Raw genomic sequence first — 16,271 nt, 5'->3', positions numbered from 1 at the left:
AAATGAAGTTTTGTTTAAATAAAAAATAAAAAATTGGAATTAATTTAAAAAAAATTAAATTTGGAGAAAAATATAAAATATTAAAATTAATTTAATTTTTAATAAATTTTTTTTTACATTAATATACATAAAAAATTATATTTTTAGATAAATAGAAGAAAAAAAATTGGAAAAAAAACAAATATTTAATTAAAATAATTTTTAATAAAATTAATTAAAAAAAAAAAAATAAATAAAATTAATAAAAATTATATTTTATTTTTAATAATTTTTTTTTTTTAAATAAAATATTTAAAATTAATAATAAAAAAAAAATTTTTTTTTTTTGTTAAAGTTTAACTTTATTTTTTACATTCTCATCTACATTAAATACAAGAAACGAGCACTAATTGCTTTAATCTTAACAAACTTTTTGTCTCTCTAATTTTTGGTTTTTTGATTTTTTAGTTGTTTTTTCCAACATTTTCTACGACAGTCATAACATAGTTGAGCTTAATTTGTACAAAAAAATAACAAATGAACACAAATTCTCAAACAATAAAAGCTCTAAATTTAAGCTCACGAATAAATAAAACGATAAAAAGTCAAAAAGTTTAAATTGCACTCTCAACTTTTTCTTGTTTTTGTAAAATTTTCTCTCTAAATTTAATAAAAACGATTAAAATTGTCATCCCTGATGTCGAGTATGGCTTTCCCGCGCAAAAGATGATTGTTTAGTGATCCAAAATCCGCATGTTACCCGAAACGATTTTATTTTCCAAGATGGCGCCTGGCGGGATATCAATACGATCGCCATGATTCGCGATAATAATTACAGTGCCGCGCAACGAAACGCCTCGCCCGAACGTTACGTCGCCCGATACCGTCAAGTGATCCAGCTCAATGATATCCGGGATGTTTGCGAAACGCGAAAGGAATTCCTTGACTTTGCTAAAGTGATTTTCGCCGAGTTTGACGAGTGGCGTCGTTGGGAACATGCGTTGCGGCGACATGATGAGCGATCCGTTTTGCAGGCTGTACAAGTTGGACATGACGAGCAAGAGATCGGAGCATTTTTTCACGGGCAAGAAACGATCACGTGGCACGTTGATGCCGATGGCGCCTTCGAAGCATTTCATTGCGGCACCGACGGCAGTTTCGAGTTGTACGACACGTAAGCCGCCTTCGAGCGTTTTGGGATTTACGATGATTTCCATGTTGAGACGACCTTCGCGCAAAATGCGCTCGATGGAGGTGAGTTTGGCCCAAATGTTGTTTGTGTTGAAGAATTTGAACGTTTTGACAGATTTGAAGTCGTCCACGTGCTCTGGCGGGACTTGTGCGATTTCAAGGAGGCGAAGTTTGTTCTCGTATTGGATTAAAGTACCGCCCTGAAAAAGAAAATTAAGGAAAAAAAATTATTAAATAGGTGAATTTTTTTAAATATTTAAAATAAATAAATAATTAAATTAAATAAATAAAAAAAAATAAAAAAAATAAAAAAAAAATAATAAAATAAAATAAAATAAAATTAAATTAAAAATATTTTTAAAAATAAATTAAAAATAAAAAAATAAATTAAATTAATTAATAATTTTTTTTTTTTTTTAATATTTTTTAAAATTTAATTTTATAAAATTTGTTTGAATAATTAAATAAAATTCAATTTAATTAATTCAATAAATATTATTTTGAAAATTATTAAAATTTTTTTAAGTTTTTATTTAGATAAATTTAAAAATAAATTTATTAAACAATTAATTAAATTAAATTAAAAGATTAAAATAAAATTAAAATTCAATTAAAAATTGAAATTAAATTTCTTACTAAATTAATAAAATAAAATTAAATAAATTTATTTTAATAAAATAATATTTTAAACATTCTAATTTAATTTCTTTTTATTTTTATTTTTATTTTTTTTATTTATTTTTTTTTATTTTTTTTAATTTATTTTATTTTTTTTTAATAAAATTTTTAATAATTTATTATTTTTTTAAATTAAAAAATATTTTTAAATGAAATTATTTATTTTTTTATGAAACTTTTTTCAACGATTGAAAATTTCAAACGTTTTATAAATGAACGTCACTTTTCTGTTCATTTCTTGCCAATGTCATTTAAATGTCAAAATCATAAAATTACACGTCAAAAACAAAATCAAGAAAATTTCTCGCATTTAAAATCACAAAAATACAAATTCCGCAAGGATTTCCTCACAAAAATGTTCACACTTTGGAACTTAATCGAGGCATCACTCCTTTGCCTGAATGCCGTTTGCGTTTTGCACGAAGAACGTTTTCTCGCCAAAATCGGATGGAGCTCAGTAAATCAAGTACAGGGATTCGGCGAACCTCCAACCATGAAAACGCAGTTGCTGAATCTCGTGCGATCCATCAGGACAGTTGCCAAAATCCCGTTACTCTTTCTCAATATAGTGGCGATTCTGTTCAAACTTCTTCTTGGGTGAAACAAATTTTTTTTTCTTGATAAGAGCCCGAGATTGAGTGTAATTTTAAGACGCGATGATAAGAATTTGTATTTTTTCAAATAAAATGTTAAGTTTTTTCGAAAAAGTGAATTTTTGAATTTACCTTGACGTCAGCGCGTGTCTTGTCTGTGACTTCCATGACGAATTCCAGCGGTTTGCCCGTCGCTTGTTCCTGAATGAGACGATTGAGGATGTTCAGGTCGACAGTAGCACCCAAGTTGTCGATGTTGGAGAGGAAACAATAATCACGTCCCTCGGAAATGAATTGGTTCAGGAGACCGGATTGTGCGAATGATTCGTAAAAGTCACCGTGACCTGGAGGATACCAACTGAAAACAGAGAATTTTGTTAGATTTTACAAGAAAATGAGTCGAAAATGTCAAAATTTATGCATTTTTAAAGAATTTTTTCTTAAAAAATATTTTTTTTTTATTTTTTGAATTTTTTTACGAAAATTTGATAAGAAAACATGAAATTCGACTTTCTGATAAATTTTTTTATAGATTTTTTTAAATTTTTAATTCTAAAATTAAATATTTTTTGAATATTTTTACAAAAAGTCAATCGAAAAACTTCAAAATTTTATAATTTGAGGGTTTTTAATAAAATTTTTATAAATTTTAATACAAAATATTCAGTAAAAAATTTAATTTCACTAAAAATTTATCAAAATATTTTACTGATTCGAAAATTTAATCTAATTTTTCAATTTTTAAAACTTTTTTGATAAAAATTTTTAAAGAAAGTTTAAAATTTGTTAAGAAATCTATAAATATATTGATGGTTTTGTAAATTTAAGCGATATTTCTTTAATTTTGATGATCGAAGTTTAAGTTAAATTACTAAAATTAACGAATTTTTTCTGTTAAAAAATTTTTTTTTTAAATTTTGACTAAAATCTGCCAAATTTCATGAAAATTTTTCGATTTTTTAAATTTTAATGAAATTTTGTTAAATAAAAATAATAATTTTAAGCAAAATTTTAGAAAATCTACAAAATCTCTCAATTTTTAAGACATGAAAAATCTTTTTTAACCAAAAAATCAAATTTTTTAAGACTCAAAAGACAATTAAAATCGATACTTACGCTTCCAAATACTTATCAACGTCGTAATCCTTCGCCACAGGCAGCAACGAGTCACGACTGATGCGCGGGAAGCAACTCTGATTGAATGTGTAGATCTTCACCTTGAATCCCTTGTACTTCCGGATGACTTTTTCCGTATCCTCGTCCGTATTGAAGGAATTCATCAACACGAGTGGCACATCGGCGTCATACTGTTTGTTCAAACTCTCAATTTGCTGCACCGTCAAATCGAGGAACGTCAAGTCGTTTCGCACGGGAATTACGGATTTGGGCCCGTGACATCCCATGGAGGTTCCGAGACCGCCATTCAGCTTGATGACAACCAATTTGTTCAGCATGTACTTGATGTCGCTGGCGGCAGGTGCGGTGAGTGTTTTGTAGTCGCGCACAGCGCCTTCGGGGAGTTTTTCGATTTTGTCCCATGATACGGAAGGACCGTCTTCTTGGAGGAAACGATTGAAGAGTTGCGCAAAACGGGAAGTTTCGTTGCGTAGCTCGTGTTTGCGATCGGGATCGTCGACGGTGTCTAGCAGATTGTCGAGCTCTTTTTCCAAGCGGATTTGCGCATCGCGTTTTGTTAGTTCGTGAAATTCGCGTGTTTCAGAGGGACCGCGTTGATGCCCGCTGCGAACCTGAAAAAAAAGAAAAAAAATAAATTATTAAAAATAATTCTAAAATAAATTTTCAAAAAAAAAAAAAAATAAAATAAAATAAAATTGAGGAACTAAAAATAAAAAATACTTTTTATTTATTTTTTTAATTATTAAAAAAAATTATTTTAATTATTAAAATTATTTAAATTTTAAAATAGTTTTTTAATTTAAAAAAATGATTAAATTAATTAATAATCATTTTCAATTTTTTTTTTAGATTTTTAGATTTTTTTTAAATTTTAGATTTTTTTCTGTTTTTATTTATTTATTTTTTTTTTAATATTTTTAAAATATTCTATATTGATTTTTTTCATTTTTTTCAAATTAAAATAAACTTAAAAAAAAATTAATTTTTTTTTTTAATTTTAAAAGCTACAATATAAATTTAAATAATATTAAAAAAAATAAAATGAAATTAATTTCAAAAATTTTTTCGAAAATAAATAAATTTATTAATTTAAAAATAAAAAAAAAATATTTAAATTAAAAATTTATTGAAAACCAAAATATTTTTATATTTTTGAGAATTTTTTTTTTATATTTTTAATTTTTCAAATATTTTTAAAAAACTATATTTTTCATATAAAAAAGGATAGTTTATTATTAAATTGCACGTAATTAACGACGTAACACGACAAATATTTACACGTTAATGTCACGTTTTGTGACTCGCGCCCCGAAAAAAAAACTTTTACTGATAAGATGAAAATGATTTCCTCTATAAAGCCCACAATAAAAGGTCAAAACAGCAAAATCATCGTAAATACCGCGCGCTCTGCCCATAAACAAACGTTGATTACGCAATTTTCGAGCAACTTAAAATAATTACTGTTTACGTCGAGCACAGTTTTTTAATCGTAATCGATCTCTTTCAATCACAATAATTGATCGTCTCGCCACAAAATCGCTCAAAATGACATTTTTTTGATTAAATCTTGCGGCGACGACATTTTTTCCCTGCAATTATCCAATTTTGGAGCGAAGGTCAAGTTCACCTCTAACAAGTTTAAATTGCTCGGCGGCGTTCCGTTCGACAAAATTTCCAACATTGCTTCCTCTGGCAACGACAATTTTCGACTTAATGAACTCCGCAGTTCCGATAAAACTTTCTAATGTGGGTCAAATGGGCGCGATAACGATAAAAAAAATCGTCGACTTCGATGGATGACTCGTTGAATTGTAATTTAATGGTTTGAACGATAAGAGTGCGTTTTACACGGCAAGACAAACGTGATATCAAGTGAATTGCTAAAACGATACTGACAAGTGTGTGGAATGATAAACTCGGGCGAGTAAGTAACGATCATATCTCAAGCGAATTTTTTTTTCATTTATTTATTTGCTTAATTCGTTTACGTTTCATGCGATTCGTCATAAAAATGCGTCGGAGCAACAAGTTGAAGAATAAAAAGGAGAATTTTTAATTTCCGATTGTTTTTATTTATTTTTTTTTCAGTTTGTTATTGAAGTTTTTTTTTTATTTTTTGTAGTAAACAATTGGCAGCTGAGAAGAATTGCAAGTAATTGTTGACTTAATGTTTGTGAAGTACATTAATGAGTTGCATCTTATAGAGGAGCTTCAAAATATTTTTTTTAATTTATAAAAAAAAAATAATAATTTTTAATTTTATGAAATGAAAAATTAAAATTTATTAAAATTTTTAATTAATTTTAAAATTTAATAAATTAATTTAAAAGTTACTTTAAAAATAATTTTTATTTCAAATTTTTAATATTTTTGGATATTTTTATTTTTGAAATGAAAATTAAAATAAGTTTAAAATTTGAAAATAATTTTAAAAAGTAATAAAAAAAAATTAAAATTAACTATTTATCATTCTAAAAATTTTTATGTAAGAATTGTTAGTTTAATGCTTTATTTAAAAAAAAAATAATTTCATTTTTTTTTTGCCAAAATAATAATTTTTTGAAGTTTTTTAATTACTCAAAACCAACTTAAAACTGAAAAATTTTTAATTTAATTAAATTAAAAAAATATTTCAAAAAATAAAAGTAATTCAATTTTTTTTTTCAAAAAAAAAATATTTTTTTACATTTTTTATGATTAAAAATTAATTTTACTTTTTTTAAAGAATCTTGAGTCTCATTTTTTTCATAAAATTTTATTTTTTTTACAATTTATTAATTTTTTTAAAATAATTTTTAATACAAAAAAAAAAAAATATTTTTTTAAGATGAATCTTAAGTTCCATTTTTTTTTTGAAATTTGAATTTCCTAAATTTTATAAAATTTAAATATTTTTAATTTTAATTCAAAATTTATTTATATTTTAAATTTAAATATTTCAAATAATTTTATATTTTTTTTTTGAATTTCTTAATTTTTAAAAAAAATTTTGACTATAAAGATTTTAAATAATTTTTTTTACAAATTTTAAATACCTAAATGCCAAAAAATAAAAAAAAATATGCGGAAGTGTTTAAAAATTAGTACTTTAATCTCAAAACATTCAGATTTTATTTAACAAAAAATCACATAAAACGCTTAAAAATGCGTTTGTTCGCTTGTTATTTTTTATTTACATTGCATAACAAAGACACAAAAAAAATGCAACAATTACTCCAAAACGTAATGTTTAAACCAGATTCACTTCTAAACGACCTCTGTTACGTCGTCTTTTTTGTATTTTTATGATTAATGTTCTAATCAGATAATTACAAACTCGCACGAGTTTGAACTTGTACATTTTTTGATGATAAGATTCGACGCCAAAAATTCAATTAAACTTTGAAATATTTTTTTTTTTAAATTTTAAATGCACTTTTTCACACAATTTTTGCTTCTTTTAAGGCAACCAAAGGTCATTCGAGCCCATTTTGAATTGTTTGATCAACTGTTTGCAACTCTGACGTGTTTCAAAATTGTCTGAAATAGCTTAAAAACTTACACATGCTTTTAAAAGAGCCGCTGAACTAGTCATTTTTTTATTTTTTTAAAAAATTATTTTAGCGTTAAAATTAATTTTTTTTTCAAAAAATATTCAAAGCTCGCGAAAGCAGGAAAAAAAGAGGAAAATAGAAGTTTAGATCAAGTTAATACGAGAAACACCGAGAAACTGAATCTTTACAGAAATCATTTTTCGAGCTCGTATCATTTTGTGTTTATTTATATTTTAATACATGCACGCACACTGACAGATGAGGTACATAAAGTTTTTAATTGAGCTTCTTTATTTTTTTTTTCAGAAGTTTTATACGTATTTTTGTCGTTTGAATTTGTTCAGTTGTGTGACGGAACTGTTATCAGTTAAGTCAGTCGTAAAGCTCTTTATCATCGTGAGTCGCCAGAGTTGCGTATGTATTGACGGATTTCTTATTTTTGTTATTGTTTTGATAATTTTTCACAGCTCTGTGGTTAATTCAAAATTTAAATTGATTTTTTTATTTGAATTTCATTAAAATATGGCCATAAATTTATTTTAAAAATTAGATTTTTATTGATTTGATTTGTAAAAATATTTTTAAATTTTATTTATTAATTTTAATTAATTTATTTTGCCATTATTTTTATTTTTTTTAAATTTTTATTTTTTTTAGCTAACCTGATATCAAATTTGCTTAAAATTTCCGAAAATCTAAGAAATTTTTTAAAATTATAAAAATGTCAATTCAAAAAATAACCGTTGAAATTTGAAAATCGCATTTTTCTAATTCAAAATAATAATTTAATTTTTTTTAGTTAAATAAATATTTTTTTAGATAAAATTTTTAAAAAGAATTTGTCAAAAATTGTTTCTTGTTTAAAAAAAAATAATTTAAATTTAAAACAAGAAAAAAAAACCATAAATGATCTCACAAGCAATAAAAAAAGAACGTTGAACTTAATTTTTTTATGGCAGAATTTCTTTTATTGCTGATTAGAAGGCACGGCAATTGACGTAAAAATTAAAAAAAATCTAAAAAAAATTTCTTAATTATTTTCGTAATAATAAAAAATTAAGAAATTAAATTAATTTTTTTTATTTTATTTTTTTTATTTTTTTTTTATTTTTTTTTTTTTTTTTTTTTTTTTTTTATTTTATTTAATTTTAAATTATTTAATCGAAGAAAAAATTTGGTTGAAAATTTGACAATAAAATATTTTCAAAAACATTTTTTATTTTAAAAAATTGTAAGAGAAAATCCGAAAAATTTTCGCAAAAATGAAAATTTTTTCATGTACTCGATAAAAAAGTTAGAGGCTTGTCACTACGTCACAGCAGTAATATCACTCGTCAACAACAACGATAAATATGACCTTGACACAGAGAACGAGAGCGAAATTTGTACGTAAGTAATTCGCAAGTCGATAAACAAACTCACAAAAAAAATAAATAAATTGTCACACGTGTGATCGAATTTCAACAAATTTTGTGTGTTTGCAATTTATGTATTGAAAAATCATCGAAAATAGAAACAGCATGAAACGCCGGCTTTTCGTTTGACATTTGATGAAAATCTTTCACACGCACTGATTTTGTGTTGATTATGCAATATTCGTGCGAGTTCTGCTTGGCAAGAAATTGATTAAGAATTTTTTAATTTTTTTCTTTTAATTTTTTCATGAGTTAAATAGTGTTAAGTTGAAAAAAATTTAAACAGAAAAAATTCTACAAAAACATTTTTTTGAAAGTTAACTACGAATATCGGAGAAGGGCAGTTCAAGGGCATTTTTTCAAGTAAATTTAACATTTTATCTTTTTTTAAATAAGAATTTTTTGATTCTTACCTTTTTCTCTGGAACTCCAAGCATTTTTCTGTTATTTCTGTCGATATTCCGTAATTTAAATTTTTTAAAATATTTTTTTCTTATCAGAAATTCTTTGGATAAAGAGTCAACAATAACACCTTGAGAGACGACTTTGAGAACAAAAACACTTTTGGTTGAATATTTACACAAAACCGACACTTGACAATTTATACAAGCAAAAAAAAAAGACTTGAGCGCATTTTTTATTTATTATTGAATTTACTGATTTTTTTAAATTAAAATATTTTTACCTTTTCCAAAGAAAATTTTAAAATTTTTTATAATTTATTGAATGTTAAATTTTAGTGTTTAAAAATAAAAAAAAGTTAAAAAAATATTTTTTTTTAAAATTTAATAAAATTTAACAAGGTTCAAGCCTCTCATATTTATTTTTTTTATTTTTCCATTTTTTTTTTGAAAAATTAAATAAAAAAATAATTAAATATTTTTTTTATTGTTTGAATTTTTATTTTTTGGAAAATTAAATTAAAAATCATTTGAAAATAATTTAATAAATTTTTTATTGCATTATTTTTTTTTTTGAAAAATAAAATTAAAAAATGTTGAAAAATAAATGAGAAATATAAATAATTAATTATTTTTAATTAATTTTTAAATAATTAATTTTAATTATGTAATTTATTTTTTTATTGCTTTAATTTTTATTTTTTAAAAATTTTATTTTTTAAGAAATGGTTAAAAAAAAATAATTGAATTTTTTTTTTGTTTCATTAATTTAAAAAATTAATTTAAAATAAAAAAAAACAAATAAACAATTATTTAAAGTTCAAAAAAAAATATTTAAATTTACGAATTATTTAATATTGATTAAAAAATTAAATTTCAATATACAGACAGACAAAATTCTCACAAAACCCAAATTTTCCATTGAATGCACTTGAAGTAAACAGCTGACATTGACGCTTTGACGTTTCAGAGGAGAAGACTGGTAGCATACGTCATTGCTTCAATTGATAAAAGCATCAAAATTCCGCACAAAATCTCATTTTAAGACTTTTTCCATTAATTTTAATTATTTTTAAGATGAAAACTTACATAATTCTTCTCGTATTAGCGATCGCTGTGCCAATTTACTCAAAAAAAGCTCAAGAAAAACCAAAATGGGCTCAAAAAGGTAAAAAATTCCGCTTCTCTTTCCAAAAAACAGCTAATTAAGCACTTTTTTTTATGAATTTCCAGATATCCGAGACTTTACAGATGCCGATATGGAACGCCTGCTCGACCAATGGGAGGAAGATGAAGAACCTCTGCCCGAAGACGAGCTCCCAGAATATCTGAGAAAGCCGGCTCCCATCAATTTCGAGGGTTTGGACATGTCTAATCCGGAAAATATGCTGAAAATGTCAAAAAAAGGAAAAACTTTGATGACTTTTGTCATGGTTTCGGGCAATCCGACGAAGGAAGAGAGCGAAACGATAACTTCGTTGTGGCAAACGAGCTTGCGGAACAATCATTTAATCGCCGAACGGTACATGGTCGACGATAATCGGGCGATTTTCATGTTTGCCGACGGAAGTCAAGCATGGGAGGCGAAAGATTTCCTCGTGGAACAGGAAAGATGTGAAAGTGTCACGATCGAGAACAAAGTTTACAACGGAAAATTCAGCGGAAAAAAGGACGAACTGTAATAAAAGTCGCAAAAAATGCTTTTTAACGTCGACTAAATTTAATTTCTACGATCTACGGGTGTTAGTACCAATAAGTTTTGGCAGGCACACGTTCCTCTTCGATGCCATTTTCGCGCATAATTGACATCTCGAACGTTTCGAGGCGCGGTTCGAACGTAACTTTTGTCACGACATCGGCTTTCGTGTCTTTTTCGCGTTCCTTGTAAAGCCTTTTGTCCTTGTAATCTATCGTTTCCTTGCTCGCTTCAGGAATTGGGATGACTCTGCCAGTTCTCGTCGAGACACGAACCTTTTCTCCTTCCTCCGTGTAACGCCATTCAATTTCAGTTGCCGCTAAATCGCTCGGATCCACGAGTTTTACTTGATTTGTCACCAACAAAGGCGCCTCTTGACGAATTATGACGCCCGGAAAGTCACCTTTCTTCCCGACGCGCTTAAAATGCGTGTTTAAGCCCTCGACAATGACCCAATTTCGTTCCGCGATGATTTGCGAGACAATTCCCTGCTTGCCTTTGTCACGTCCCACGAGCACTTCGACACGATCGCCACGGAAAATGTTCCATTCGGCAATTGGCTCGACGAAAACCTTCTTGCGGAGCGATCCGGCGAGATTGGCTTGCTGAAATTGCGCTGTCCAGGGACGTTCTGTGGTGAAACGGAACTTTTTTCGCTTGATTACGGCTTGTGTGTAGCGAGGATCCTTCGGTGTGCGGTAATAAACTTGCTCCATAGCCTAAAATTTTGGTTTTGTCTCGTAAAATGCATGAAAAATTAATGTTTCGAAGAAAAACTCACCCTTTCGACATATTCGTCGGGTAAATTGGAGTATTGTGTGGATAAACGCGAGAAGCGTTGCAGTAAACGAGCTCCGAGTCTCATGGCAAAAACAAATTAAAGCACAATTTTCGCCCAAAAATAAAAATTTTGACGAGAATTGTGGCTTTTAAGTTCGCAATTTGCTGATTCAACATTGAGACGAATGAAATTGATAAATCCCAGCATACAAAAAATATTTTGTATCGCCCCCAGTTTGCATTTTAATGCGATTTTTGTAACGATTTTTGCGCAAACACGAGAAATTCCCATAAAATTTGCAAAAAGTTGCCATTTTTACGTTTTTTCTCGACAATTTTAGACGAAAACCCAACAGGTAACTTTGCTAATTCCGATTTTTATGAAAATTTTTCCCTCAATTCAGCAAACCATGAGATAAATGTCAAAAAAATCTCGTTCCAGAAACTTTATGGAACCACCGACCGGCGATAGTTTTATGAAAAACGAACACAAACGTAAAGTTCCGTCGTACATTCAGCCACGAGATCCCTCCATTGATCGTCGTTATCGTCCCTGTCCCAAGCGTCAAGTCAATCTGGAGCGCGTAATACAAGAAGAAGAGCTCAACGGGCTCGATATCGATCTCACTGAAGACGAAGAAGATGAAAAATGCAGCTCGGAGGAGAACAAAGTTGCGGTTTATTTGCGACTTCGCCCGCATCCGCAAACAGATCGTGCGAAATATCACGTGCGGGAAAATGATTTTGTCGTTGTGGGCGAAGAAGGGGGCACCGCAAAGCGAGAATTGACGGAGAAGCACTATTCGTTCAGTAAAATATTCGGAAATGCAGTGAGTCAGAGTGAAATTTACGAAAATTGTATTCGGGCGCACTTGAATGATGTCACAACGGATGTTGGAGCTACTTTTTTGACGTGAGTTTTTGATTTTTTAACTTTTTCAAGGTTTAATTTTTCAATTTTCATAATCAAAGACAAAAATGACATTTTTTACAAAAAATTTTAAAAATATTTAATTTTTATAAAAAAAAAAATCAAAATTAAAATATCTTCAAAATTTTTTTTTTATAAAATTTTATTTTAATTTTTTTTTATAAAATTTTCTTTTAATTTTTTTTTATAAAATTTTATTTTAATTTTTTTTTATAAAATTTTATTTTAATTTTTTTTTATAAATTTTTTTTTTAATTATTTTTTTTTTAAATTTCTTAAAATATTGAAATTATAAAAAAATAATTTTCGTGCAATTGATAAAAAGATTGAAAAAAATGAAAAAAAAAAAATGAAAAGTTAAATTATGAAATGTTATGATGATGTTATGATTATGAAAATTCTGAAAATTGTTGAAAATGTCATTTTGTATGAAAAAGTATTTCAAAACTTTTTTTTTATTCTTTTGAAAAAAATGTTTTGGGACAAAAAACTCGGAAAAAAATTTGAACGGCCTAAATATGCATTCTAAAGTTCATTTCCATTGATATCTGATCGATTTTTGATCCAATAAAAAAAAGTACGATTTTATCATATGAGGAGCAAAAATCGTACTTTTTTTCTCCAGTCACTTTTCAACCAATTTTTGATGGGTTTCAAAGCTAAAATTTAATAAATATTCATTCTAAAGTTGATTTTCATTGATATCTGATCGATTTTTGATCCAATAAAAAAAAGTACGATTTTATCATATGAGGAGCAAAAATCGTACTTTTTTTCTCAAGTCAATTTTCAACCAACTTTTGATGGGTTTCAAAGCTAAAATTTAATAAACATTCATTCTAAAGTTGATTTTCATTGATATCTGATCGATTTTTGATCAAATAAAAAAAAGTACGATTTTATCATATGAGGAGCAAAAATCGTACTTTTTTTCTCAAGTCAATTTTCAACCAACTTTTGATGGGTTTCAAAGCTAAAATTTAATAAATATTCATTCTAAAGTTGATTTTCATTGATATCTGATCGATTTTTGATCAAATAAAAAAAAGTACGATTTTATCATATGAGGAGCAAAAATCGTACTTTTTTTCTCAAGTCAATTTTCAACCAACTTTTGATGGGTTTCAAAGCTAAAATTTAATAAATATTCATTCTAAAGTTCATTTTCGTTGATATCTGATCGATTTTTGATCCAATAAAAAAGCGATTTTTGTTGATCGATTTTTGATCAAATAAAAAAAAGTACGATATTATCATATGAGGAGCAAAAATCGTACTTTTTTTCTCAAGTCAATTTTCAACCAACTTTTGATGGGTTTCAAAGCTAAAATTAATAAATATTCATTCTAAAGTTGATTTTCATTGATATCTGATCGATTTTTGATCAAATAAAAAAAAGTACGATTTTATCATATGAGGAGCAAAAATCGTACTTTTTTTCTCAAGTCAATTTTCAACCAACTTTTGATGGGTTTCAAAGCTAAAAGTTAATAAATATTCATTCTAAAGTTGATTTTCATTGATATCTGATCAATTTTTGAAGAAATAAAAAAAAGTACGATTTTATCATATGAGGAGCAAAAATCGTACTTTTTTTCTCAAGTCAAGTTTCAACCAACTTTTGATGGGATTTCAAAGCTAAAAAATAATATTAAATTAATTAATCAATTCTTAACTTAAATAAAAAAAAAAATTTGAAATGGAAAATCAATTAAAAATAAAAAAAAAATTAAATAAATATAAGTATAGAAAAATCGACAAAAATTGAGAAAAGTAAAAAAAAATTAATTTCTTTTTGTGAAAAATTAAAATCATAATAATTTAAAAAAAAACAAAAATTCCATTAAAATTATTTTTTTCTTTTTTTATTTTTCAGTTACGGCACTTCGGGTTCAGGCAAAACCTTCACCCTCTTAGGATCCGACAACGATCCCGGCATTGTCGCACGTAGCATCGAGCAAATTTTCACGCAATACGGTCGCTACATCTCCGATTTTCCCATGATCAAAGTCGATCGTCGTATCGACCAAGTTTCCATGCTAACGGATGACGCTGCGCAAAACGAAGTTGCCATCACGGAATTCATCAAGGGTCAAGTCGACAACGTTTCGCCCCGAAATTACCAGAATCTCTACGAAATTATACAAAAAGCGCATCTTTTCGAGGAAACGCAAGATCCGAGCATCGCCTCCATCAACGTTTGGGTCTCGTACGTCGAAATTTACAACGAAAAAGTGCGCGATTTACTGGATGTCGACGAAACACAGGCGAATCTCCAAATTATCTCGAATGACGGCGAATCCTTCATCAAGAACGTGCAATGGGTATTCGCGCCAAATGCCGAAACGTGTCACGCCATCATGGAATTCGGATCGCTTCGTGCGAGTTACGGACAAACGGCGATTAACGATTGCTCGAGTCGATCTCACAGCGTTTTTTACATCAATGTCGTGACGATTACGAAGCAAAATGAAGTTTCGTACGCGAATTATAAATTTTGCGATTTAGCGGGCAGCGAACGAGTGAAAAAAGCTGAGACGCAAGGAGGGCGCTTGAAAGAAACGCAAAAAATTAACACGTCTCTGATGACTCTCGGAAGATGCCTGAGTGCCGTGCATGCGAACCAAAAAGCAAAACGCATCGTCGAAGTTGTGCCAGTTCGCGATTCAAAGCTCACACTGTTGATTCAAGCAGCACTTACGGCACGCGAACGCTTAACAATGATCGTCAATTTGCTCCCGATCACGGAATATTACGACGAAAATATGAACGTTCTCGCATTTTCCTCCATCGCCAAGCAGATTCACGTCCGGAAACCCGAAACGCGCATGGCTAAGAGACAATCGATGCGTTTCTCGTATTCGATAAATGCATTTACGAGTCCCACACGGCACAAAGTTGACCATGTCGAGTGCGAATTGGAACGAGAACGGTAAGAAATTCACTGCAAAAATTAATTTTTACAAAAAAATTAATTAAAAATATTTTTTTTTAGTTTAAACGACGAAATTGCACATCTCCAAGAGGAATTAAACCTCGCCAATGCTCGTCTCTTCACGCAAGAAATGGATATTCGCAACTCGATCGTTCAAAATTATGAAGAACTGTTGAAAAAACGTGACATCGAGAACAAACGGAAAATCGAAAGTGCAAAGGAAGCAGTTTCTCGCCCGTTTGAGGCTCGAGTGAATATGTTGAAGCGCAAAATAGTCAATTATGAGGAAGATATCGAAGAATTGACCGACAAATACGAAGATCTGGAAGAAAAATATCAAAAATTAAAGAAATGGGCTTTAAAAAACGGGCTTGAAAATGGGGAGGCAAAAGCTATTTGTAAAGAAGAAGAAGTCGAAGAAATTTTGTAAAAATTCTTTAATAAACTTGTAGATTTTGTTAAGTTTTGTAATGTATTTTTAGGAGTTTTTTATTGATCTTATTTGATCGAGGGAGGATTAAAATTCGTCAAAAATCGGCCCAATATGAACAGAAATCATCTTTAGAATGAATTTTAATTTTTTTCATTAATTTTTAATTAGGCCGCTCCAAATTTCCCCATGATCCATTTGAAAAGCCAATCCAATGGGACATTCCAATCCAAACTGTGTCAAAAACTGTATCAAAGCAATTTTTGTCAAATCTTGCTCCAAATGGATAAAAATTTGTCAGAGGGCTCTAATTTATCATTTTTAATTATTTTATAACTCAAAACTGCCAAAAAATTGAAACTGAAAAAAAATTTTTTCTTTGACATAGTTTTGTTTTAAAAACTAAATCAAGAGCAAAAAAACTGTGTCAAAGCAACTCTTGCTGTCAAAAATTTGTCAGAGGGCTTGTTTATCATTTTAAAGCATTTTATAACTCAAAACTGTCAAATCTTGCTCCAAATGGATAAAAATTTGTCAGAGGGCTCTAATTTATCATTTTTAATCATTTTATA

At 28.2% G+C, this 16,271-nt stretch overlaps 4 protein-coding genes across 6 annotated transcripts; 2 read left to right on the top strand and 2 right to left on the bottom strand.

Annotated features, from left to right (window-relative positions):
* Positions 1-333: 333 nt before the first annotated feature.
* On the bottom strand, positions 334-9,083 carry LOC134836890 (UTP--glucose-1-phosphate uridylyltransferase). 3 transcript variants are annotated; one of them, XM_063852181.1, is made up of 4 exons: positions 8,940-9,083; positions 3,558-4,189; positions 2,574-2,799; positions 334-1,370 (listed from the first exon to the last, which is right to left on the bottom strand). In XM_063852181.1, exons 1-4 carry the CDS (start codon positions 8,961-8,963, stop codon positions 714-716), a joined length of 1,539 nt encoding a protein of 512 aa, XP_063708251.1. In that variant the 5' UTR covers positions 8,964-9,083; the 3' UTR covers positions 334-713. The 3 variants fall into 3 exon arrangements, with proteins under 3 accessions (XP_063708251.1, XP_063708242.1, XP_063708234.1); XM_063852172.1 differs by lacking the exon at positions 8,940-9,083 and adding an exon at positions 7,120-7,265; XM_063852164.1 differs by lacking the exon at positions 8,940-9,083 and adding an exon at positions 5,206-5,390.
* Positions 9,084-9,905: 822 nt separating this feature from the next.
* On the top strand, positions 9,906-10,635 carry LOC134838398 (LDLR chaperone boca). The gene is made up of 2 exons (XM_063853920.1): positions 9,906-10,095; positions 10,161-10,635. The coding sequence occupies exons 1-2, from the start codon at positions 10,005-10,007 to the stop codon at positions 10,607-10,609; spliced, it is 540 nt and encodes a 179-aa protein (XP_063709990.1). The 5' UTR covers positions 9,906-10,004; the 3' UTR covers positions 10,610-10,635.
* LOC134838397 (large ribosomal subunit protein uL24m) lies at positions 10,607-11,564 on the bottom strand. The gene is made up of 2 exons (XM_063853919.1): positions 11,405-11,564; positions 10,607-11,342 (listed from the first exon to the last, which is right to left on the bottom strand). The coding sequence occupies exons 1-2, from the start codon at positions 11,486-11,488 to the stop codon at positions 10,671-10,673; spliced, it is 756 nt and encodes a 251-aa protein (XP_063709989.1). The 5' UTR covers positions 11,489-11,564; the 3' UTR covers positions 10,607-10,670.
* Positions 11,565-11,643: 79 nt separating this feature from the next.
* Positions 11,644-15,744, top strand: LOC134834552 (kinesin-like protein subito). Its single transcript, XM_063849275.1, has 4 exons — positions 11,644-11,759; positions 11,846-12,316; positions 14,211-15,266; positions 15,330-15,744. Exons 2-4 carry the CDS (start codon positions 11,853-11,855, stop codon positions 15,697-15,699), a joined length of 1,890 nt encoding a protein of 629 aa, XP_063705345.1. The 5' UTR covers positions 11,644-11,759; positions 11,846-11,852; the 3' UTR covers positions 15,700-15,744.
* Positions 15,745-16,271: the final 527 nt, after the last annotated feature.

This window comes from Culicoides brevitarsis, chromosome 1 (assembly GCF_036172545.1).
Source record: "Culicoides brevitarsis isolate CSIRO-B50_1 chromosome 1, AGI_CSIRO_Cbre_v1, whole genome shotgun sequence".
Classification (NCBI taxonomy): Eukaryota; Metazoa; Arthropoda; class Insecta; order Diptera; family Ceratopogonidae; genus Culicoides; species Culicoides brevitarsis.
This window is presented reverse-complemented; position numbering and strand designations above follow the sequence as displayed.